Source organism: Crocodylus siamensis, chromosome 2, assembly GCF_052110815.1.
Source record: "Crocodylus siamensis isolate JL-2025a chromosome 2, ASM5211081v1, whole genome shotgun sequence".
NCBI classification, from domain to species: domain Eukaryota; kingdom Metazoa; phylum Chordata; order Crocodylia; family Crocodylidae; genus Crocodylus; species Crocodylus siamensis.
This window is the reverse complement of record NC_143396.1, coordinates 82,976,287-83,002,441: the sequence shown is the minus strand read 5'-3', so window position 1 is coordinate 83,002,441 and position 26,155 is coordinate 82,976,287. Positions and strand designations below refer to the sequence as shown.

The 26,155-nt window shown below is 42.7% G+C and overlaps 1 protein-coding gene across 1 annotated transcript; it reads right to left on the bottom strand.

The window, feature by feature from the left end:
• On the bottom strand, positions 1 to 24,445 carry TMEM192 (transmembrane protein 192). The gene is made up of 6 exons (XM_090036251.1): positions 24,290 to 24,445; positions 15,591 to 15,737; positions 14,639 to 14,903; positions 11,630 to 11,764; positions 4,961 to 5,063; positions 1 to 2,043 (listed from the first exon to the last, which is right to left on the bottom strand). Exons 1-6 carry the CDS (start codon positions 24,335 to 24,337, stop codon positions 1,920 to 1,922), a joined length of 822 nt encoding a protein of 273 aa, XP_089892377.1. The 5' UTR covers positions 24,338 to 24,445; the 3' UTR covers positions 1 to 1,919.
• Between the last annotated feature and the right edge of the window lie 1,710 nt (positions 24,446 to 26,155).

Sequence of the window (26,155 nt, the reverse complement as noted above, 5' to 3'; positions counted from 1 at the left end):
GCACAATTCATTGGCAACTAACTTTATTATCACCTTCATTCCAGGTCTTGTTCAAGAAGTAAAAAGGAACATGGTCAAAATCTGCAAAGAAAAGATCCCTGTACGAACACTGATACTGTAATCTCACACTGCAGATTAAATGAAAATGTTTTGCTGTTTTATACTGCTTCATACTTTTTGAGATTCCATTTTAACTAAATACCATCAACAGAAGAGGCTTTATATTTTTCCTTAGTTGCATTTATTGTGCACAAATATCCAGAGTCACAGTTACTGCTTTTCATACAAATTATATAAATGGTTATACAATAATCACATCAAAACCTGAGTTCTAAAAACAAGATTTGTTTCTCAAACATTTAGTATAAAATCCTGGCTGCATTAAAGGAGGAGGAAAAAACCCAAAACACACTTGGTAGTATTAGCAGCAAGTTTCCAACATTCGTTTTGTCCCTTAAGTCAGAGTACTATGCAACATAGTGAACAATTATGGAACTAGATCCCAAATTGTATTTTAGGACCAAAATAGGCTGTGTTAGTTTTCTTTTGGTTTTCCTCTATAGAACTCTGAGGCCACCACTCCCAACATTTGCTAAGATTTTTCCCATTTTTACTTGGAGACTAATTCATCTCCCCTAAAAGACAAGATCTTGCAGACAAGATGGGTAGAGAATATGTTGGAAGTGAAAGACTTGGGAAACAAGCAAAGAGAAAAATTAACTAGGAATGTGAGAGTGGTATTGTATACTCTGATATCCGAGATGATGGCATAGACCTAACAGACTAGTTTCTATATAACATGTGCTCATAGGAAGGGAACGGTCATTCCAAAGTATGGTGTGACTAGTTTTCTATTCCCTTTTGTTGCATGACCCCTCCCACATGTTTGAGTCAAAAGGTAGTCAAAGGTCATCAATTTTGTATTTGAGAACGCAGCACCTTTTATAGGATTTAAACTTAATACTGTACTGTCCTAAGACAAAACAGCTTTAAATATTCACGAGTTGGATTTAACATATTTAAACACAAAAGCTTTCTCCCTTAATTTATATTTCACCTTGGTTCGTATCATTACACAAAACTAATTCCTACTTTTGAAGTTTCTGGAACCATTTAGTAAAAATTCACGCTACAGAAAACTTGTCAGCACAAAAAAAAAAGTCAGATCTTTATATGCCTTAAATGCTTAAAGTTCTGTTCAGTTCCTCAGTCACTTTAGCCATGATGCATTTAGATGTTATATACTACACTTACTGAAGTGAAATTCTGCTTTTCTTTGGGCCAGTTAGAGGTTTTTGATAAGACACCAGCTTTTGGTATTTGATTAAATTTCCCTCTTATCAACTATAGTTCAATTTCCCTTTAAGAAGCAAAAAGACACCAATCCAGAACATAAATGTTTGCAACTTCCCCAACAGACTAACTGCAGAAGCGTGTATACTGAGTTTTAAGACCTATACAACATAAACAAATAGGAGGAACACCAATTTGTAATGACAAAGTGTTTAGTAATTCAACCTCTACCATCAGGAAACAAACTAAGGAGAGTTAACACCCTACAATCTTCCAATTTAGAAAGTAAATGTTTGAGTTCAGGAAGTACAAGAGGCTTTGGCAGTTTGGAGTTTAAAAGTTACGACAATGCAAAATAAGAGTACTGCTGAATAAGGTTACACAACTAAACTTGGATCCAGCTTTAGCCCATCAGAAGTTAAAAGGAGTCTGAGAAACAGAATGTCTGCTCAAAACTGAACAATTTGATAAAGTCCAGACAATCTTTCCAGTTGCAACAAGGTGCACACCATGACCATTCGTTCGTCCAAAAACCTTTCCTCTTTCCAAGGATTATGAAGTCTTCTGTCCAAATCGGATTACATTGCTTTGGATTCTTGATGTATAGCAGCAGCTTTGCAAACATTCTAACCTCTGATCTGCTGTGAAGTTAATGCCAGTAATCTCCTGCTGAGCAGTGCATTGTGTCGTTGAAGATATTCTATCACATCTCCTTGCTTTTCAACAATTTCTTCCAAACTTGAATTTTCCCTGACAAGCACAAGAGAGGAAAGGAGACAGTCATAAATAACCATTGTAACAAAAGTTTCAGATACACCATCACTGACTAATAGTGATAGTCACAACACTATTAATTTGGCCCAACAGAAGAAGTTACAGCTGAACTTTAAGAAATACAGCTTTGGTTTGAAGGAAAGGATAGGGAATTAAAGAGCTAAACAACTATGCCATATTTTGTAGTAGGGAGCAGTGTTTTGTAACACATGTTAAAACACAGTATAGTTACAAAACATCATGGAAACAGGTTACAGAGTTGTTGGGATTGTATTTTTGTTTGGAGAATTATCTAGACGAATATAAGTTGAGAGGCTAGAATTCTATGGAACACCAAAGAATTTCTGCACCTACATACAGCAGGCTTATTTTACTTTGTTGTAGCTACTATAGCATATGGGGTATGGACAGAATCACTTTGAATAAAAAGGAATTCATTCATTCATTTATTCACTTAGTCTTTAGGGTTAGACAGACTGCTAACGTAAATTAGCTCTCTACTAAACAATCAATCAGTTATAACAACAGACAAAACTCTTCAAGACTCTTTTAACAGGCTGAAGATCTTAAGGTTTCCCCAAATCATACAGAAGTTTATACAAGCATTAAGTCTCCCAAATCAAGATAAACCTTTGTTTCATGGACTATTTTCCTTCCACCACTCAGTAATCCACCTAGCAATTGTTCTAGCAGCCATTAAAACTGCTTACACTGATAATGCACATTTATTGAAAATAACTGAAATCCAAAATATGTGGTTAACCCCCACACCCATTCAACATGGGATTGGGGATAGGAGAAGAGAAAACTAGTCTTAGATTTGAGTACAGCCCATGGCAGGAGACTGTTGTGGCTCTGGATCCACCACAGCCCTGACCCAGAGGAGCACATGGAGGGGGGCCAAGATATTTGTGGGGGGGAGGGGGGATGCAGTGAGCACAGTTGAGATCACACAGTATGGGGCAGGGAGCTGCTGTGGCTCCAGCCTTGACTTGGCCAGGTACTGGTAGAGCAAGTGACTGGGAGAGATAGTCTGCCTACTCTCCACCAGTTTTTTTTCTCCTGCTTCAGTGGTACCCCCTGAAAATATAAAATGACCCACCAATAATTAGATTATATACAAGGAAAATTATAACAAATTTATATTTTTCCATGGAGGACAAGAGGGGAAGAACATTTTAATGCATGCTAGCCATCAAGTATTAAATGCTAAAGGAGACAAGGCAAAAAAGATTAGTGTATATCTTTTGAATATCCATACATTCAAATGCTACTTGTGTGTATGCGGAATGGAGTTCAGCACAGCAGAGATTACTCTACCTGACCTGTGAGAATAGAGTGTAGGGTTACCATAGGTCCAAGTTTTCCTGGACATGCCCTCTTTTTTGGACCCCACCCCGTGCTGCATCCGGGTGAGTTTTTAAAATAAGAGCAAATGCCTAGGTTTTCTGCTCTCCTGGGCTGGATGCTTGGGGCTTGGAACAGCAGGCCATGCGACTGGCTGCCAGGGGTCACGTGCTCCCCATGCAGGCTCTGGCAACCAGGGACAGGGACTGTGCATGAGCCAGTGCGTGCCCAATGCAGGATCTACACGTCAGAAGTGAGGGGCACTGGCAGGGCTGGGAGGGGTGCAGGGGGCTGTGGACTGGGCATGAGAGGCATGGGGGACAGGATGGGATGGGTGACTGTGGGTTGGGTGTGCAGGGCACTGGCAGTGCCAAGGGACTGTGGGTTGGGAGAGAGGGGCACCAGCAAGGTATGGGGGGCAAGGTACTGCAGTTTGGGAGCAAGTGGCACTGGCAGGGCTGGGATGGAAGGGGGTGTTGTGGCTCGTCAGTGAGGGGCAACAGAATGGGTAGGGACAGGGCACCAGCATGTCATATTCCCACCAGACCCCCACCCCAAAAGGTGTCCTTTTTGGACCTGGAAATACGGTAACCTTAAGAGTAGGGACCATCCCTAGTTTTTACCAGAACTTTTGTGAAAAAGGACACATACATACCCAAGTCAGAGCTACAGGCAGTCCTCAACTTACAATGTTTATAAATTGACACCCTGTTTCAACTTTCTGACATCAGTTTTGACTTTACAACACTTGATCTGATGCCAAGCTGCGCCAGTGAACAAGTGCGTTGTGTCACCCATCTCCCTGGAGAACATCTGTCCAAACTTCCTTGGACACTTGCTTTAAGAAAGCAAACTAGACTCCAGAAAAACCTGCAGCCAAGACTCCTGAGAAGACTCCAGCCAAGAACCCTTGAAAACATCCAGCAAAGTCTCCTCAAAGAAATCCTTCCAAATCAATGTGATTGTTATTTACAATATAAATACATCAATGTAGTTATATTACTCATCTATAATTGATTGAGTACAAAATTCTGGGTTATTTTTGGTGAAAATAGGGTACTGGGCCTTGGTTCAGGAACCAACCCCCCATTTATAAACTTCGTTCCTGGGGGGGGAGTAGGTTCTGAGTTGCAACGTTTTGACTTAAGACATGGTTCTCAGGAACCAATTGTGTTGCAAGTCTGAGGACTGCCTGTACGTTCACAGAACATCTCATATAATCAGTTACTGAAAGGCAAGTCACCTTTCTTAGCTTGCTGATCTGAATTGTGGCTATCCTAATATTTTATAATTAACCAACGTATTAATCCCTGTGCACACCATGGAAAGAGCGAACTTTTAACTAGTCCATAAACCAGTTTGTAAGCATCTATAACAACATGTCAACACTGTACCACGTTCCATTTCTAACATGCTCATGTTACAGAAATCCCTCAAGAAATGTTACCGCTTATCTACTTTTGCTGGCAGCTTTAAGATCTATTTACCAGCACTATTTTATTACCTAGAAAATTTATGAACAAGAGTTTAAAACAGAAGAGATTACCTGAATCCAGTTTCTGAGATAATATGGCAGGGGTAAGCGTACATTTTTTCTTCTTCAATTATATCAGGCCTGGATTTTGCCTGGTTGAAATTACTTATTTTTACTGCAATGGAAGAAGTTTAAAAAAGTAGTTAGAGAGGACTTAAACAACTGCAGAATGACCTTATATCCAGGAGTCTTCTACCTGGCATAAGCAGACTCCAAAATGCCTTGAAGTGGCAGCTGGGCAGAAAAGAAAGACACCAAACAAAGGATTCAAGTTACAAGTTGGGAATTGCCTTTTCCTGTCACTGCTCAAACTAGTAAAAGAGAAGGCCTTAGAGTCTGTGACAGACAGTAGCTGTGGGAGCTGCAAGCAGCCCAAGTACAGAGACTGTATCACAAAGGCTTTGGACACTAACAAAAGTTTTTTAAACACTTCTTTCCTTTAGCTAAACTGAATAAGGTTCTCAGCCTTATTTTGAACTAATTTAGACTAATATTGAGTCCGAATATTAGGAGGGGCAAAAATCAGGTTAAAATAAAGGTTTGGGTGCCAGCTCATAGTCAGGGCTCTTGTCCCACCAAACTCTTTCTTAAGTGAAGATTGTTTTACTAGACCACCTGCTAGGCAGAGACAGGTTGCCTGCCTCAGTTATTCCTATGATCAGTCAGAAGTGTCATGGAAAAGTTGTAAAGTAATCAGACTGGATTGGCCCTTAGTGATCTGCTTCCACCTCAGACATTAGGTATCAAAGACTGACATTCCAGGGTGTCATGAATGAAGACTATTGTAAGTTAATAGGCATGGAAGGGGAGGAAGGACTTTCAACCTGGAACCTTCATCGTGTCTTCTTGGCAAATGAAAGCATTGAGAACCATGCTCAGAGTAAGAACAGAGCACTAGAAAGAGACACTGAATGTTACACTGTATGAATATTTCAATCTGACCTAAGTACATTACTGCATGAACTGCCCTGTTGAAATAATAGGCTCAACATCTGAAGTACAGCACCATCTAATGCCAGTAAGAGCACTCACACGATGATCTTAGGAAAGCAAGTCACTCAAGACAAATGAAGGGGGAAAAAAAATAAAATTGTCTTTCACACAATAAATACAACAGAACTGATTTGAAGGTCATTCTGTTAAGGCTTTGAGCTTAACTTGTAACTAAATTTATCAATTCTATGAGGGCATCAGTCTACACAAAAAAGACACTTAAGATGACACAGGAACTTAAACTGCATTAGACAGGTACATTATTCTTATTCAGCATTATAAAAACAAAAACAAGTTTACAGAAATAGTGAAGAGCATCTAACAGACTCACAATTCATAGGATACTTCCTGGGGCAGTCATGAACACAGAAAAGTTAGTTTAGTTAACCAGTTACTTTTTGACATATCCCTACCCCAGTACACTTCTAGGTCAGATATTAAGTCACCTGTCTGCATATCATCAGTTTGAGTTCCATACCGAGACCAAGCCATAACCTGTTCAGTGACCTCTACCGAATTAAGAGGTTAGTTGTTTAACACATTTCTGTATGCTAGTTTAGCTATTTAAGGTTATCAAGGGATTTTTCCCTCCCTACCAAAGCTGTCAAAATTGGTATAACCCAATACATAGTCATTTCAGCATAATAGCGTGTTATTTGTTTCCTTCATCTCTAATACACGTCTACACAGAAATAACTGCAGTTAACCTTCTTTAGCGTAATATCAAACTGAAGTGGTTTATAAAACAAGACATTTACTCCAGGTAAGTGGCACATGGAAACAAGCTTTGTTTCATGTAGGCAAGTTTGAACTGGTTTACTGCACTTCCTATTAAAAGAGTATTATAGTCAAACTTCCAGATCTGGCTGGATACTAGAAAGTTACCACCACTCAGTCATCAACAGTATACTCTTTCCATACTATGAATGACACACACACACGCTCTCGAAAAGTAACAGAGGTCTGGGATACAGCAAGCTATTTAACAGGGTGACAAGTACATAGGGAAGACTGTGAACAAAAGTTATTAAATGTCTAGGTTTAGAAGTTTATAATTCAATTAAGAAACCCCCTACCAACATGGCTCTCAACTGGAAAACTGCCCCATAGTAGCCCTTTACACCATTCATGCTGCAAAAACATGCCCCACTCCTCCACCACACCAACAAGATTTGCCCTAACCAAAAATTTACAAACTACAGTGAACTGCTATAAAGCCTAACAGACAAGATTATTCACAGGTTGTTTGCATATACCACAGATCCATATGCAATATTTAAAACATCACGCTGCCTTTAGTTAAGTAAAGGTAGTTTGCATATGTACAACCACTTCTGATCATTTTTTAAATGTTTCTCAAACTGCATCAAAATTTCAGATGACACTATCAACTAGATGAGTGACTCATGTAATACAGTATGGATAAGTACTATTGTATACCAACAGACATTTTCTGTCTTTAAGTGATTTTTCAGACTATACATATAGGTCGACTTCTTCCCAGTTCAACGTTTTCAGTTTTGTATTAAGGCATTTACCTAGAGTAATGTAAGAGGAACTGCAACTAACAACACATGACCAACAGTATAAGAGTATGCCAGGTTGGATAGGTTAACCCTTAAGCACTCCTTCAGTAAGAGCAAAACATGTTTTAGCTGTGACTACAAAGCAATTATCAATGATTGACCTAAGGAGTGTGTATGTTATTGATGATTTTTAAAAAATTAAGTCTTGTAACTGATCACAAATTAGACTGCCACTGATCTGGCAATACAAAAAATATACTTATCTATTTCTTCACTAGGGGAAAGCTTTCTTTTTACTGACAAGGAGTCATCTGGTCAACATGGCCCAGCTCTTTGAGGTTATTTTCCTGAGTTAATGGTGCAATACATAAAAAACCCAGGTGATTTTTGTTTAACAGTCTCTCAAAACTAGGAAAGATTAAGCCACAATACTTCTAGAGGGGAAAAGAGATACCAGAGGTCATTCCTTTATTTCATAAATTGGATAAGTTATCAAACTTGAGATGTTTCAGAGTTCTTCAGGTCAGGTTGACATTAGATCACATTTGCTAGCACACCTAGACAGACACAAGGCACCTGTGTAGACAGAGTGTCTACAATACTAACCCACAACAAGAATTTGCATAAACCCTAGCTTCCAAAATTACTAACTGCATTTATCACCACTTCCGTTTTAAGCTAGCTCCTTTAAGTGACATTATCTTACTAGTAAACGGATCCCTATCAAGTGTTTGTTTTGCAGGAAGAACCCTACAAACACTGACAAAAAGCACGGTCCTTTAAGTTATAAGTTGCAAGATAACAAGCCTACCATCCAGCTAAAAAGCCTTCATGTTTGCAGTCGGGTAATTTTCCGTTCTATCAGACAAAGATAAAACTGAGGGCAGAAAAACTGAGGACAACAAACACTGGACTGAAAGTGGCATAAGAATCTCTTCTGTGACCCAACAGACATTTTGTTTCAGAAAAGCTTCAGTCTGACCTTAGGCAGCATTTCTCATGTACGCCAAGGTACTATGTAGCACTGAGTCTCTCGCTCCTCTCATACCAATATCCTCTGCCTATCCAGTTTACAGTATACCTTAAATCTACATCAATCAGAGGGGATTACAGAAAGACAAAGAGATTCCTCATCTTTAAATAGGCATGAAGCTTAATTACAACAAACATTTGTTTAGGCCCAGGAAGGTTTAGAGAATGAAGTACATCTTCAGATGCTACTATAGAGACTAACTTTTTCTACCAGTTGATTATTAATTAGAATAGTATAAAAGAACAGAACAGAAAGTCTGAGAAAGGCATTCCCTTTTTCTGCTCTGAGGCATCAAGATACTTAAGGATGAAAAGCACTTTGTTTAGAAACACAAATTTTTGAAAGCAGAACCTTTTAGAATTGTCTGGTACCTTCATTTAAGGAACAGGGTGGAGGTTGAAAATGATAAGAGCTTTTCTAATACAGAAAGCATTTTTGTCAGAAAGTTCAAATCAGAAGTAGAGACAACAGGATTCCAAATCTTTCTTTGCTGAACTATTTTCTTTAAAAAAAGTTAAGGTTTTTCTGCTTGTGGTAGAAATCCAAATGCCACTTCTGCACCTTGTGTTTTAACTTTTCAAAATGGGGGAACGTAACTAGGGCATTACTAGTTACCTGCATATGCATGAGTTATATATTCCTAAATATTCTAAGCTTCTCACATTTTTTACTATGAGAGTACCTGGTATCATTTAAACCAGGGGCAGGCAATTATTTTCACTGGAGGGCTGCTTACCGAGGTTTAGTGAGCTCTGGAGGGCCACATTGATAGCCCTACCCCTTGACAGCTGCCTTATCCCCTGGTCACCATCTTGGGACCAGAAGTTCTGGCCCCTAACCTTTGCACTGGAAGTCCCTCCCCTTGACCTTTTAACACCTACTATAATATATTTTAGTTTTATTACAAAAAATATTTTGTCATGATTTGTATTTGTGCATATAGAGTGTAGTGTATATAGATAGAGGTGATTGCATAATAACTAAAAAATAAAATCTTAGTTTTGTATTGTGCGTGGGCACATAGTGGGGTGCAGTGTGTGCGAGGAGCAATAGTCCTGATGCAACTGTCACAGGTGGTACAGGCAGCCACAGGTGGTACAGGCAGTCTGTGTGAAGCATACACCAAACTGGGAAGGGAGCAGGAAGAAAAAGCAAAGAAGTAGATTGAGCATAGAGCACAGGGAGGGAAGCTGGAAGCAGACCAGCAGATCAGGCAGGGGAAGGGGACTGGAATGGCTCTTGGGGAAGGTATGGAGCTAATTTGGGGGATGCCTGCCAAAAAGGTTGGTCCCCGCTTTTCTGTAAGTTATTCTGACTTTCAGTAATGTCCCCAAGAGCCAACAGCAAAGTATTGCTGTTTTCCTCTGCTCCTCTTTTTGAACCAACACTTTTCAACCTGTCATATCCTACCTTTTAGTCTAAAGTAATACCCATCACTTTTTTCCACAGAGTACTTAAAAGATGGTTTTGCTAACCTAGCAGAATCCACTTGACTCTTTAAAGTCAGCTTTCATTGTAGTATATGGGACAACTTGGTTCCTGCTGAGGTCCAGTAACTCATTCCACATTCAATGTGCACATCAGTCCACTAGAAAGCAAATACATTTAAAGTGCTGGATTTTTTTTTTTTTTTTTAAATGAAAGAGAGGAGGTCTGTGTTCTTTAAAATGAAAAGTTTTAAATGGTCATGAAATTTTGGGGTTTGACATTAACAACTTCTCTAGATCCGAATGTTGCATTCTGTTTTTTTTCTGGCTACAATTCAAAAAGATGAAAGAAAAAGAAAAGGGGACTTGTAAAACTTTAGGGCAGACCCTATGAGGAAAGGCTACGGGACCTGAACCTGTTCAGCCTTCACAAGAGAAGGCTGAGAGGGGACCTGGGGGTCATCTATAAACTTACGAGGGGAGACCGGGGGAATGGGAGAGACCCTGTTCACCAGAGCACCTCCCTGAGTAACAAGGAATAACAGCCGTAAGTTGTCTGAGAGAAGGTTCAAGCTGGACATTAGAAGGGATTATTTCAAAGTCAAAGCAGCTAGGATCTGAAACCAACTTCCAAGGGAAGTGGTGCTGGACCCCCTACCTTGGAGGTCTTTAAGAGGAGGTTGACAATTACCTAGCTGGGATCATATAAGCCCAGTATTCTCTCCTGCCTGGGGCAGAGGGTCAACTTGAAAATCTATTTAGGCCTCTTCTGACCCTGCATCTATGAATCTATGTGCTTCATTTACAGGGAATGAGAGAAAGTTGAAAAGGAAATTAGGTATTTGATTATGTTTCTTGCTTTTTTGGCTGTTGTCATCATTAAAAGGTAGTCACCCCAGGATAGTTCTGTTTCATATTTGTATAATATTTCAGTGATATGTCAACCTTGCACAGACGTAATCCTGAAGTTAACATAGGATACAGGGATGCCACACTACTCCAAAATGTTTAAAGCAGCTTCATATAATTAAATAGGCTGCTTGGAAGAAAAAACTTTCAGGAGGTTGAAAAGTGGCATTTTTAGAGGAGTTATACACTTCAGAAATACCAGGTTAGATTCTGGGGGAAAAGGGGAAGAAGAGGTTGGAAGAAAAAGGAATTAGAAAAGGGAACTGTAGGTTTAAAAGGTGTGAAGCGTCAGTCATAAGCTCAGATATTTAGAAGTTCCACAAGCCTAGCTAGAGAGCTCACATAACCACCCACCCACAGAGCAAGATCCATATTTCTCTGTAAGTGTCATGGCTGGCACTCTGGTGAGAAGACTGATCTTTATTTGCTAGCGGGCTTCCAAGCCACTTTTACCATGGTATGTTTGGCATTTACTACTTTTAAATTATAGCAATTGCACTGTAGATTCATGAAGAAGTGACTTCAGTTTCGTTACCGCCAATTCTAGCTTTCTATTTGACAACACGTAAAGATCAAACCAAATCTAACAAAGACCTTCCTGTTTGTTTTAACCAGAACATTTGAATTATCTTCAGCAAGAGCACAGGTGGTATGAAGGACCCACTTCTACATACATAGCTGCAATGCAATCATATGGTGCCAAGAGGTAGAGTATTATGCTAAGAGAGCAGAGGAAAGGAGTTTAGTAGTTAGCGAGGAGATCACATTCAAGGACAATGATTAAAGTGCTCACCTGTGTAAACAACTAGGCATGTCAGAGAACAAATCAGCTCCAGAGTTAGGATTCCCAGGATAATATAGAGATATAGTCTGTTATTGTCAGGAAAAGAATGCTGAGCCGATAGTATCAGAAGCAGGGCTGTATTTCCTGAAACAAATATGAACAACATTTCCCAATTGTTACAATCTAGCCAATCAGTAGCAAATCACTCAAAACTCCTTCCCCAAATCTATTTTTGCTGGGCTAGATTGTTTAGCCATGTTATGAAAAACTAACGGGGCAAATAAATTGCCTTTACTGCTATAAAAGTTAAGTAATAAATAGATTAGTCTGTGACTGCTGTTACTTGTGAATTTGTTAGGGTACATGGGTCCTTCAGATCATAACGTTCATCTAGTCCAACAAGATCCTGAGCTTGGGTTCTGAATCTCTTGAAGTCTCAAATCACAACCAAGACAGACAGCTATGTGCTCTTGTTTAAGCATTTTTTCTAATACTCTGAATTTTTGGTATGATAAACTTGTTCTGCGTATCCAGTCAGAGCTCTGTGCTTACAGTGATACTAACATAAAGCCATCACTTCAGTTTAACTTTATGCAAGTGAATTTTAACCGCTAAAAAACACAGAAGTACAAAATCATCTCTGTATGCAGGGAGGAGTTTTAAACATTTGTCTCAATGACTGAAAGCGCATGTTATTATAAATAGTATGTGAAAAAGGAAGATATTCTGCTATTCTGAGTTATGCCTGACATGACCTTCCAAATAAAGTCCAACAGATCACAAGCTTGATTTTATTCAGTTCTCTTGGTACTGAATTCTTCCATATGAGTGGTAAGGAAAAGATATGAACCATTACTATGCATAGCATGCACCCTCATTAACTCTCTATCGTAACCTCTAGCTATTCTCAAACCAACCCATCCCTCTTTGCATGTACAGATTTAGTCCCATCTAAAACAGACAAGAAGTTCTTCAGGGTACACACCAGGTGCTGCTTTCCAGCTACAGAGTTCCTATGACATTCTAGACAATTTAATGCAAGCATCCATGTAGAAGACACATGGAAGACAGCTTTGAACTTCCTGGCTTTAGAAGTATCCTGGTTATACTATGACGGATAGCTAAACTAGATGAAGCCAAAGTGACAGTTTTCACTTCATTGTTCTTTCACTACAGTGAAATAAAACATTTTCCATACCAAACAATGTTTAGCTTGTATGGTTATATACTTTAGCCATTATGAGTACTAGATGCCACAAACTTACAGGAGAAAAAAAATCACCTCTTGGTCTGAAAGTATTACAAAAAAAGCCAGGCTTGTTGCAGCTTGATTCTGGATTGCACTTTAGGCATCAATCCTCATCGTCAGAGCTCTACCTAGCGGCCATATCATGTTTCTCCCACTTGACAGAAATCTAGGCTTTTGGACATGTAAAACAACTGAAACTAAAAAAGAACATTAGTTTGATAAACTGTAATTCTACTGGCTATCAGGATTGGTGGGTGAAGTTTATTGTTCACTTATCCGAAGTACAGCATGTTCTCAACTCAGTCAATAGTTCCTACAGCAAGAACCCCTTTCTGAAGTTACCATAAATTGATTTTTGACAAGAAATTAGATTTTTTTTTTCCTGGAAAGTGGGCAAGAGCTTTTCAGTAAGAAGGAGGTCTTCCATGCCATCCCTGAAGTCAGGAAAGAGTAAAACTGTAGAATAATACCACAAATTGGTTTCTCCCCAGAAAAAGAAAAGCAAAATTAAACTGATCACCCTGTTGATGGCTGAGGAAATTCTGATTTTACCTAATATTAGCCAACTGGAACTTTACCACAGGCAGCTCATTGTTTTCATTAGAAGTCAAGTATGCTTGGACAGTGACAAAGGGAATGCTGATGCCAAGGGCCTTTTACTCTCCATTGTTCCATTCTGTACTTTTGGGCTGCATCCAGACAAGTGCGGATGTGTGGTATGTGGTGCCATGGACCTGTCCGTGATGCCACACACCACACATGTGGGTGTTCCCTGAACTGTTACCTTGCAGCATAGGGTTGGTTTTTTAACCCAGAGATCGCAGGATCAAAAAATCAAACAAAACAAAACAAAAAAACCATGCCAAAAAAAGAAAAACTAGTGGGGCAGTTTATGTGGTAGCAGTGTGTGCCATCCAAAACCGGAGCCTGGCTGGCTGAAGCCATGCTCTGGCTGCCGGCCAGGCTCCCAGCTCCAGGAGTGCTGCAGCTCCCCAAGACCCCCAGGTAAGGCTGCTGGGGCCAGCACAGTGGCTGGCACCAGCCTTCCCTACCCTACCTAGGGTAACCTGCTGCATACCAGACAGCATGGGCGTTCCCCAGGGACAAGTAGAAGTGGCATAAACTGCGTTGCTGCTGCTTATCCCCAGGGAAACAAACACCTGCACTCATGTGGACACAGCCTTGGATAGCATCTCTTGGAAAGGATCTTTTCACATATGCAGCTGAGGAAACCTGTATGAACTAACCGTCTAACTATTCCTATATCCACCCCTCATTTTAAAGATGCCACACATCTCAATTCCATTTCTCCATCCTCAAATGTAACTTATTCTTGTTAAGAAGTTTAAAATTCCTAAAATTCCTGAAATTTGATTGCAGAGTCCAGATCAGAAGGCTGTAAACTTTCTAGAAGAATGGGAGCCAACCGTTTTTGCAAGGAATGCCACATATTAGTCATACCCCATCCCAAGTGCCACCCTGATCCCCTTATTCTGCCCAGTCTGCTGCTCTGCTTCCCTACCAATGTGCCACCATGCTCCCTACTCCCTCCCTAATCTGCCACGTGCCACACCGAACCAGCTGTTGTACTATTGAAAGCCTTTCTATCTTACTTTAGAAAGGCTTTGAAGAGAGTGTGAGAGTGTACATGTAAATGCTTCAGCTCACAATATTTACCAATTTACTCCCAAGTAATATTTACCAAGCTCACAATATTTAGCAGTGTAAATTAAGAGAAACAGCCAAAAATATAAACAAGGTCAGCTCACCTGTTGAGTGTACCACTAGCGGAAGCCTTTTAAGATGTCTAGTTGATCGGTAGATCGAGAGGTAGCCTCGGCTTCTGGCTTTACTGTGATGATACTGGACATACCGTTCAAACAGAACAAGCAGAATCCATAGAATTACTTTTGTAATTACTATTACAGTCTGTACCTTAAATGGATAGGTGTAGTTTTTAGGGCACTTATCTTCATTTGGGTCAGGATAAGAACAAAACATGACTGCTAAAAATACTAAGACAACAAATGCAACCTGGGGAAAAAGGGGGAAAAAATTAGGGTTAGCACCTACAATTTTAGGAGAAAAAGTAGTCATACCAATCCATTTACTAGGCATTAGTTAAACTAGCAAAGCTTAGTTAAACTGCAACCGCCCCCTCTTCCCTGCTCCCAGGGGGACCCAAGTAACATGACAAAGAACTCGCTTCTTAGTCTGTGGGCTCTGGAATGCAAAGCAGGCAAGAGGCTTGTGCCATTGCTCCCCTTGGTGCCTGGGAGTCAAGTGGACTGAGCAGCACAGCAAAGTCCCCTGCCTGCAACGCACTTGGTGGATGCCAGTGTGCAAAGAGAAGTTGGCAGCTGCTGCTTCTCTCTCTCCCTGGTTCACAGGAGGGGCAGGTACAGTTGTTATGCTAGGCCATCTCTAGACCAGGATGACCCTGCTCTCCAGAAGGCATGCAAGCCTCCCCCTAAGCTCTACTCCTCTTGGTCCCCAAGGGCAGTTAAGTCATGGGAAAGTGTACAAGCATTTGTTCTGCAGGAGAAACTCTCCTGCAAATACTTCTAACTGGCTGGAGTCAGGTTATTTTTCTCCTAGAACCACCACTTTTGGTTTAGGATAAGCACTGTGAATGTTTGTGGTTTCTACTGGGAGAATGGCGATTCTCCTGGTAGAAGTGGAACGTCTGTACACAGGCTTCTCCCCTCCACCAAAGCTTACATGTATAAGCAACAAAAAATTGGCAATGAAAACTGTAGGAATAGCATAGAATCTTGGTCTCAGCCGGGAATGCAATGCATGAGACGGAAGGAGCGGCGTGTCAAGTAGATGATCATCTTCTGTGCTCTGAGTTATCTCCAAGGACCCCTGAAATTTAAGAAAAGGAAGCTTCAGAACAGCTTTGCAGGGAAGCATGTATATCTGATATATTCCACCCTTCCTCCTTGCATGCCCCTCCCACACACACCTCTTAAAGATGTTTATTGGCAACCTCTTGTACAACACTTCATGCTGTTTTATAAGAACACTAATTGAGATAGTATCATATGCCATTCCTCAAGTCACATACTAAAACTAAGAGATATTTTGTCAAACTAAATATTGGGTTGTAAGAAACTGACATTAGATGACCATACCACAACTCAACTGCCCATTCTGGAGGGAGCCTTTAGTCCTCAGAAGGTTTTTTAAATAATCAAGTGCTTTTGAGACTTGATGCCTTATAATATCCAGGGATGATACCTTCTTTAACATATTCAAAAAAAGTGAATCATTCAATGGCTGAATGGAAGTCATTAAGAAAAAAAAGTTCTCTTTAGAAATGTTTAACTTTGGACTGATAATCGAGGGAGGGAGGGAGGAGATAGAGTGCAAGGACCATATACACTTTGAACTTAGCTGTTTGTTCCTCTTTGTTACTAGCTTTTCCCTTCTGTATATTTTCTTCTGATGATGCTGGTAAACAATCAGCAGCTCTCACCTCACGAGACAGTAAAGGTCACAATCGCATCACTGGCAGCCTTTAGTTTCTTGGGCACAAATGTCAACAGTTTTTGCTTACTGGCTACAAACAATAAAATTTGGGCTCTTGAAAAGCCTGTGCCAGATCACACCGCCCCCACAAAAAAGTTTGGTTGGGAGCAGCAAAGTTAACACAGCTGAATGTATTTCAGGGGTCTTAATATTTTTAGAAAACCTGACAAAAATCAGCTCTAAACCAGCTGCCTGCTGTTGCACTTTTTAGTGTTTTTTTTAGGCTGCTAAAGCTCTGATGAACCAAGTCAGTACCACAAGTCTGCTCTTATACTGTTTTCATTACTGTAGCTTCCAGCTTCCTTAGGTGCAGAGATGAAGTTCATAAACAGATTTGCAAATTTGATTTCTTCTGCCTCTCAGCTTAATATCTTCTGCCTCTGCTGCAGCAATCCAGTTTGAAAAAGAACAAAGGCAATAAAAATAAGGTAAAATAAACCCCCCACAAAATACAAAAAATCCCCTCATGTAGCTGTTGCTCACCACTTGGCTGTTGACAGCCAAGTCCAACAAAGACCCTGCAGCCCTGGTTTCTGTGGCAGGCCCCAGCCCTCATTTAGCTCCGCTAGGAGCTGTGCAGGCCAAAAGGAAAGTCTCAGCAGACTGGATGTTCTAGGACAGGGGTGCTCAACCCCTGGCTTGCAGGCCACACTCAGTCCACATACCCATGACACTTGGCCCACAAGGCTCCCCAAGGGTCCAGAAATTTAGCAGTGGCAGATTGGTGGCAATGAATGTCACCACCACCCCGACTACCACCGGATTTCCAAGCCCCATGTAGCTGCATCACCCATGGGCAGGTGGTTGCTAAATGGCAGGACTGGGCCCTGGACAGGTCTGCCTTGAAAGGCAGATCCAGCCTGTGGGCCAGCCTGGCCCTGGCCATTGGGCCTGGTGCTAAATGTTTGGGCACCACTGTTTTAGAATACTTACATTTTCAGAACATGGCAACTTCCATTATGATTTTCCTAAATACTTTCATTTGATGTAATAACTAGCTATTTGGTGGGGTATACTGCCAAAGCATCAGGTCTTTGAGTAAGGCTGACCAAAAAATCCAGGAGGATAACCCTTTCTAATTATGAAAAATCTTCAAGACTAGCTTTAACATTTCCAAAAATTATAAAGGAAAAATCCCTTTCAACTTTGAGGCCCTTGCCCATACACTATGAACAACAAAAAAAAGCACATACATGCCCACTAGTGTTATATTTTTTTGCAGTACACCTCACAAAAAGAACTTGGTTAAGTGGGCAGCAGCTCCAGACTTGTGTCACGTGCAGGCTACATAAGACCCACAGGTTGGCTCAGGAGGCAAACTCATGAGATGCAAATGCAAACAGGGAAGCAAGATGCATTTACTTAAATCTAGGGCTCTCTGGAAGGCTGTCAAGTATAAGAACCAAAACAAATGTATTAGTCTTAAAAGCTCTTTTGTTACACTGAAACTTACCAAGAAAATACATGTCAAAAACTGGAAATAAGGAAGGCAGTAAAATTATTCTCTGATCTGAAATCAAAGCTACCTGCTACCATATGGATGTAGTAGTAGAGAATATGGATTGACAGCTGAAGACTTGGTATTCAGCCTGCTGTAGCCTTGACATAGAGCATGCTAACAGAATGTGATGCCCTATCAGACTGTAAACATCTTGCACCCCAAAACAAGAGTGGTCTAGTCGGTTTTCCAGCATGCCAAATGCTACCTTCAACAGAATAGGTCTCAACTGCTTCACTACCCAGAGTAACATTCCAGCAATGTGTATTTTAGTCTCCAATTATCCAAAACCATTCACCTAGTCTTTCTACCACTGGCCTGCAACACACCAGCAGCCCTTCAGCATTTCCTAGGCACAGGGCAGTAGGTTCTTCTCAGTGTAGTTCCATCGAACTAGACAGTCTAGGATTTGCTGTTAGGCAGCTAGGGAAGTATTATTGAGCAGTGACGATGTAGACCTGTCAAACCATTAGTTTTTAGGTCATCTTTATAGAAAGCAGGAAGACACTGATAAGACGTGTTTCATGCAGCTCTTGCACGTTTCAGTGACAGCATTAGCTATTTTGTAGACTGACACCAAAGCCATTTCACCATCAGCAACAGCCCTCCTTTGACATTGAAGCAAGCATGAGAGGTCACGTTGATGGTGAAATCAACTCTATCATTAATACACCCTGAAAAGCCTCACAATAGTGGACAGCAGAAGCTATGACCATTTGGAAATAAATAAATAAATAAATAAAATCAGACCTAACGCTTGCATTTGCAGAACATATGCAACTCATTTAAGTCCGTGGGAATTGTTTGCATCCTACAAGCCTTAGTGATCTTTGGGAAAGAAGCAAGTTGGGACAACTGATATTTATAGTCTTGCTTAAAATATACCATACTTCTTACGATTACTTTCCAAGAAGAGAATTGCTCAAAGCCAGCCATTCCTCTTATACAAACTGTTCTTTGCCTTTGGACTTTGAGTTTTCTGCAAGAAACAGATTTATGAAGAGAGACTGACTGTTGCTCACTTAGCTCACCAGCCTTAAAAAACCCAAATCCTCCAATACCCCTCCCCCACAACTTTTTTTTTTTGGTTAGGAGCTGAGTGATCACCTAATCAGACAACCAGAAATACTCTTCAGAGGCTCAGAAGAGATGAAAACCGTACCCCAGCTTCTAAGAGTACAAGGGATGTTCTATGGATGTCTAAGGATTCCTAGATACACAAGTCTTACAAACTTATCTGCTTAGACTCAAATGTCTTTGTTAGTTTGCCATTAAGAGAAGTTCCGGTAAAAGGAAGGAAAGAAATCTGAAAGGAAAGAATTTTTCAACCCTTGAGTTTCCTGACTGCAGCAAGCTCTAATCAGATGTGCCCTTCTTTCACATCCACATTTCAGGGGGGTTCTTTTCAAGACAGATCATACACCATTGTAACAAAAACACCAAACAGTGACTAAAGGCCCTGGTATATAATAGGGGTTGTAGACATACTGCAGTGAAAAAAAACCCCCAAACACAAACAAATGAAAAAACCCTTTCAATTTCTGCCTTTATTGCTACCTGGGTGAGGGAAATTATATACAACTTATTTTTAATCTTCAGTCATTGAAACCTACAGAACAAGATTCAAGAACATTTTGTATAAAAACCTTTAATTTCCTGGAAAGTTTTAGTTTTCCATTTAGACTTGTATGGATATATTTTCCTGCTAAGTTTGACAACCATCTAGTGTTCACCTATGCTGGAAGAATGATGATTACTGCATCAGTCAAAAATGATAGACAAACAGAATGTACTGTTCGCAATAAGCAATCATCTGATACGTGGAACTTCTAACTCAAGAAAGCCAAGTGCTTTGACAAAGCTATACTCATACAGTACTACAAACCTTGGTTAAAATCAGCAACACCTATTCTGCCAAGTCTCACTATTATAAGGCTAAATGCAACATCCTATTTTTGAAGGTTTTGGCCAGAGTGTGAAAGAAAGTATAAACAGGATAGCAAAGTTAGTATGAAGTTTAACCATTTCTTTAAAATTTAAAAGCAATTCCCTCTCCACTGTAGAGTTTACTGCACCTTTTAACTTACCAGACTTTTCCACACAAATGTCATCCTGCTCATACCACTTCACCAATTAAAAGGCAAAGCATGCTTAAGGAGTTGCAGGATCAGGACCATCATTTAGGTTTTGTTTGTTGACTATACATTTTGTAAAACCTTTTTCAGATAACTTGCCAAAAAATTTAGTTTGGAGAGACACAGAGAGAGACACACCAAGACCCCATTCTAAAGTCTAAACTTTTAACCGATTCCCAGGATCTATTTTGTAGCCGTGTTGGTCTGGAGGGAAAAAAGGAGAAACACAAAGCTCTAAAAACTCTTGGTTCAGAGGTAATACCTTTTATTAGACCAACTAGAAACATCTCTGAACCAAGAGTTTTAGAGCAAGTGTGTTTCTCTTTTAACCAGTTCTCCATCACACACACGCACCCACCAACCCACCCACCCTGCTGGAACATATCTTAGTACATTTTTTTTTTAATGGAACCTTTTAACTAATACATTCAAAATTGGAGAACTTCCCTAATTTTGAAGTCACCTTAAGAGAGATACATCCATCCATCTATCTTAATATCAGCGTAATCTGTTGCACTAAGAATACCTTTTATCTTTACAATAGAACATAAATATTGGCATTTACTCCAAGGCAAGGACTTCCAAGTTTCATTGTACAGAAGAGTATCTCAAGTGGTTTCCACTGAGGTAGCAGGTACACGAAGTTTCTTCATGTATTTTCAACTGGATGAAAGTTGGTTCATTTCAATTCTCAACTGTTCAACTCTGAAGAAAATGTAGTTTCCCTCTCTATGAACAGCAAACTGGTAGGAGAGAACAGTATTTCCTATTCTAGAAAACCTGAAGGACATCTGGCCTAATTACCAAGCAATTTAGACCCTGAACATGTCAACAGGCATCTTGTGGGATTTTTCAAAAGCACGTAAGTAGATTAGATACCCAACTCTTATACCTGACCTGCTTATGTGCTTTTAAAAAAGTTTAATGATAAACTGTGTTCTGACAGAACCAAGTAATTATATTTTTATTCATATTCTTAAAATTATGTTCCCCCAGCAAGAGTCCCTGACTCCCAAGAAGGATGTGACAGTTGCATAAAGGTATTTAAAAAGGTTTGTTTTTTGCCGAGCTATTAATTGCACTTCACAATATCTTTCTTCTGATGCTGTGCAGGAAATTTACAAAAATTACAATAAGATTTCTTATAAGGCACATAGAGCTTACTGATCAGCTTTTTAAAAAGTGGGAGTTTATAGCGTTGTAGCAGTTTAAAAATACAATTTTTATAGGCAGTTAAAATCTGTTCCTAACTGGCTAGAGCTGAAATATAATGTGCACAAAGCCTTAGATATCAGTTTAAAACTATACCAAATAGTCCTCTGGAGACGGACTGAAGGTCTATCCATAGGTTTTCAACTCGCCCTCCAACAAAGCTATTTAAATTCAAGGTGATAGTGCCAGGGAGTTAGTAAAGCCACCCACTGACCATTACCATCAACACCTTCCTCCAAGGCAGTGGTTCTCAACCTTTGATACCTTCCGTACCACCTGCCGACTGACATGGCAAAAGCGAAACTGGAAGTCCCACCATGGCACATCCAGTTTTGCCACCGCGAGCCAAGTCCCACCTTTTCCTCGCGGACCATGGCCTAGGGAGAAGCAGCTTGCGCAGGACTGCCCTCCCTGTCCCCTGGTACACTGATGCTGGGGAGTGCGGTGCACCTGATGCAGCAGCAGCTGGAACTTCTGGCCTGAACAGGCAAAGACACCTCCAACCCACCAAGCGGGGAGATGAGTCAAACTCAAAAACTCAGCACCTGCATACTTCCCTGCTGCATCTTGTGCACCCCTAGGGTACATATACCATGGGCTGAGAAACACTGCTTCAAGCCACTCCCTCCTTAAGTCAGGAAGATAACAGCAAGAACCTTGCTCTCCTGGCTGGTTGAAGCCAGTGAGGAACATGTCCATCATTAATAGAAATAGTCTGTGTGGACTATCATTCTTGATAAACACAGAAGGTCACCCCAGTTCTTGAGAAGCTAGTTACTTATCCTGATGACCTCTTCAAATTCCTATTCCAGGGCAGAATAATTTTAGTAAATCACAGAACTCCAATAACATGCAATGTCAGCAACCATTGCAGATGCTACACAGTGAGAATTCAGAATAGAATACAGCACCAAGATGCTTGTGAAGTAGAAGAGATCTTTGTTCTCAGACATCTCTGGAGACTTTAATACAGCACCTAGGGCAGAGGTTCCCAGCCCCGGGGCTGCAGCCCAGCACTGGGCCATGAAGGGTTGTCTGCTGGGCCAGAAGTCCAGAAGTGGCATACTACAGACTGGCAGCTGCTGGTCCACACTATGCCAGTTCCTTCTGATCTGCAGTATGTTGGTCTGCAGTCTAAAAAGGCTGGGAACCACTGATCTAGGAGGCCTGTGACCTACAGCCTGCAGACCAGATCCAGCCCAGGAGGCCACTGGATCCAAGTCATGAACCTAGGGGCTTTAGTAGTTCTCGGTGGTGCATTTTTTGCTTGTACAGTGGCCGGGATGCAAGGGGAAGCAGAGGCACGTGGATCTTACCGCTGGCCAGCCAGCCTATGACCCAAGCCAAGTTATTTCTATCCAGCAACACAAAAAAGTTCATGTAGATGTGAAATGCCCTACTACAGCAGTAGTGAAGCTGCAAAAATAGGCCTAGCTTTATACCAACTCACAGGTAGTAGAGAATATCAGCTCCTCCTCGCCAAACACCCCCACCTTGTGAGTCTTGCATGGATCCCAACTCCTTGTCTGTCTCAGTTTAGATTTTGAAGAGAATGAAAAGACATCAGCTGAGCTGCCACACTAGTGACAGGTTTCATTCTCAGCTGACTCAACCATTACTACTACAGCATCAGAGTGTTGCCTCTTTTATAGGTAACCTTCTTGCTGTAGCTCCCAACAGCTACAAGCACTCTGCAGATTGCCTTTCCTTTAGGAGAGAGGAGGGTAAGTGCTCTCCAAAAAGCCACTCAAAAGTCAAAATGCTAAATATTTGTCTTTTCACTTGCCACTTCCAGCTACGAGACGCAATACAAATCTTGCAGAGCAAGCATTCAAAAGCAACCTAAAAAAAAAGTCTGTATCCCCTATGTAACCCCAGAGGCTGTCTGGTGGGGTTTTTGATCCTTTCAGCAGTAGTCAATAGGTGCCCTTCGTGTCATGGGAATGGCTTGTGAAATACAATGATTATCCAATTTATTCTTGTACTTTATCAAAACAGGTTTTACCATACTAGAGTTTTCTTGAGTTGAAATTAAGTGTTGCGAAATGCTTCCCTCATCTTCACATGGAAGAAGCCAACAATTTACAAGACTTAATGCCTCCCAAAGAATTTCTTCATACAATGATGCCCATGATAGCTGGAAGAAAAACACAGCTAATACTGAAGTGCCTGACATGAGGCACTGGCTCCAATTTAAAACAGAAGCCAACGTCAAGATGTTCTAATTAGGGCAACGCACGTAGAGCGAAGGCCAGGCCAAAAAACAGCTTGCTCAAATCACAGCAAGTCACAGCTTGCTTTGTCACTAGTAGGACTAGCTGTATGTGAAGCAGAAAGTTTATACTCCTCTGCTCAGATCCTCTTTCCAGATCAAGGTGCGGGAGTGAAGGGAGCGTCAGGCTGGCAGCTTCCAACCATGTTTGCAAACAACCTTGGCAGCCATACTAGGGAGAGCGTGCAAACCTCCCTCGGGACCTCTCCCAGATAGCCCAGCACACACATGCCCAGCTCCTAGCTGTGTTGCCATCCTGCAGCCCGACGCTAGCATTTCCATGCCCAGAACCTGCCAGCACCTGCAACAGCAAAGCCAGTTTTCCACAAGCCTGACAGGACCCAAGCGGCCCTAGGGACAGGATGCTGGGAGGGCTTTCCTCAGCCCAGTGCCCTGCATTTTCAGGCGCCCCCCACTGCAAACTGCCACCTCCCCACCGACCCCCACAGCCGGGGGCCTAGCTGGGCATGGGCGGTAGGCACCACAGCCGCTCTCCGTTCCCCGACAGTTACAAACAACCGGGAGGAAGAACCCTCTTTCTTTCCAGGCCCGACCTGGCCTAACAGGAAGAGCCCGGGGTGGGGGAAATGCCCCTGCCATGCGCTCAGCCCCCGGCTCCCTCCCCTTCTGAGGGGCCCAAGGCAGCGGCTCCCCCAGCCCCCGTGATGCGCAATGGAGGAGGCGCCTGCTCGGCCCGGCGGCCCAGCGCGGCGCGGGGGCAGCAAGCAGGGCGCGACCGGGGCATCGCAGCGGCTCCCCCCACGCTTACGTTGTCCAGCTCCTGCCGCTGCCTCCCCGCTCCCGCCGCGGCCTCCATCAGCGCCGCCCGAGGCGCCCCCGCGCCCGGCCCGCGCTCTTGGGCTGCACCGCCTCCCCGCGCGGGGCGGGCCAGGCCCGGTCCCCGCCCCCGCGCCAGCACAGCGCCGCCCCACGCCTGGACCCCGCTCCTGCAGGCGGGGCCCGGGTCGCAGCTGCTTGGGACAGCCCCTGAGGGGCGCTCCCAGAGCTGGACACTGGCCCCACGGCCGAGGAGGCACGGGTGGGAGCGTGCCGGGGCCAGGCCTGCCATGTGCCGGGGCGCAACGTGGGCCCCCAGCTCTATAATTCCGCGTGAGTGGTTGTGTGGGGCAAATGGCATCCAAACCAGGGACGACAGCGTGGACGCCGCGGGGCTGGGGGGCACGGCGAGCTCCCGCAGGCGGCCACGGCGCTGTTGGCGACGGGGCGGGGGGCGGCGACCGCCCCCAGACAGCGTCGGCAGTGGCCAGCGGGGACCGGGGACCGCCTGCAGACGCCGCCGGTAGTGCTGGGGGGGGAGGGGTGGCAAGTGGCGACCGGCAGCAGGCAGCCCCGGCAGTGTCAGAGGCACCTTTTTTAGCAGGGGGTGCACTGCCACGCTCGGGGTGCGCGTGCACTGCGTGTCGCCAATGCACGAGAGTGAAGTTCAGAGTGCGCCCATGGGGGGCGTGGAGCAGAGCACGCTGGCCAGCACCCGCTGGCCCTCCAAGGAGCCAGCAGGTGCCGCGAAGTTGCCCAGACTCAAGGACTTGAGGATTATTCCTATTCTTGCAGGCTCAGATCAAGCGCAGTCCTATGCTTGCCTGGCAAGAGGAAATACCATGATCACTGCAGTGGCTTCCTAGTTGCACCCAGGGTAGACCACTCTGCTGGCATGGGATCGTACCCGCAGAGGCTTAAATGTGTGCATCTGGAGGCTGGTGGGATATGGCAACTGCCCTCAGGGGGCAGTGTTGGTGGCGGGGTCATGGCGACAGCGAGTGAGGAGCTCCTGCAGGCAGCCGCAGCGGCGGGGACAGGCCAAGCGGGGAGCTCCTGCAGGTGGCCATGCACCAGTCTCGAGGTACATGTGCACCCTCTGTGCATCACCAATGCACGTAGGTAATGCATAGTTAACCTGGGCTTTATTCCCACTTTATGAAAATGGGAGACTCCTCCCTAGCTTGCTCCTTGGGGCCATACAGCTGCGGGCAAGCGAAACTGGGGGGCATCCAAACCCAAACCTCCAGGCTTGGGCCTGCAAGTAGGATGCCCACCAAAGGTTTTGGAAACATCTGAAGCCCCAGATGGGGGTGGAAGATGTTTGCCTGTAGTAGGGCCACTTGTGGTTCTGGACTGACTCAGATTTGGAATTTGTTTTGGCTAATTTGGCTTGGAATATAGAAAATTTAAATAAAAAAAAAATTCCTGTGTGGAGGAACAAGTCGGGCTGCACCCAAGTCATATCTTTGCTGCAATCCCATCTCTTTCCAGGGATGTACAAAGTTCTGTTTTCTTGAATACCGGAACAAGCTGGTAAGTGGAGACTGTCCTCTTTCTTATGACCCCACAGCTCTTTCAGCCAGCGCCCTGTCCCAAACCCCCACTCGCTGGGCTTATCCCAGGGTCACACAAGCTCTTCTCTCTGAAATCACTCCTGTTCCTAAGGGATAGTGATATTTAAAAGAATACAGGTTTTTCATGAGAGCAGCAAGCAGGTCACAACCTGATGCCGGAGACTCTGTGAGACCCAAGGAAGAAAGTCTTACATTCAAAAGCTTGCCTTACATTGTCTGGGCTCTATAGTTAGATAAAAGATATCATCCTAAGAAATCCTTGCTCCTTGCATAATTTCTGG

Bases quoted from the DNA above. Each gene is read 5' to 3' on its own strand.
- TMEM192 (XM_090036251.1), bottom strand. From the start codon at position 24,337: ATGGAGGCCGCGGCGGGAGCGGGGAGGCAGCGGCAGGAGCTGGACAAC. The intron at 11,765-14,638 runs GTGAGCTGACCT...TATTTGTTTCAG, and splicing joins GCTAGTGGTACACTCAACAG to GAAATACAGCCCTGCTTCTG. The intron at 2,044-4,960 runs GTAATCTCTTCT...TGTGCTTGTCAG, and splicing joins ATCTCAGAAACTGGATTCAG to GGAAAATTCAAGTTTGGAAG.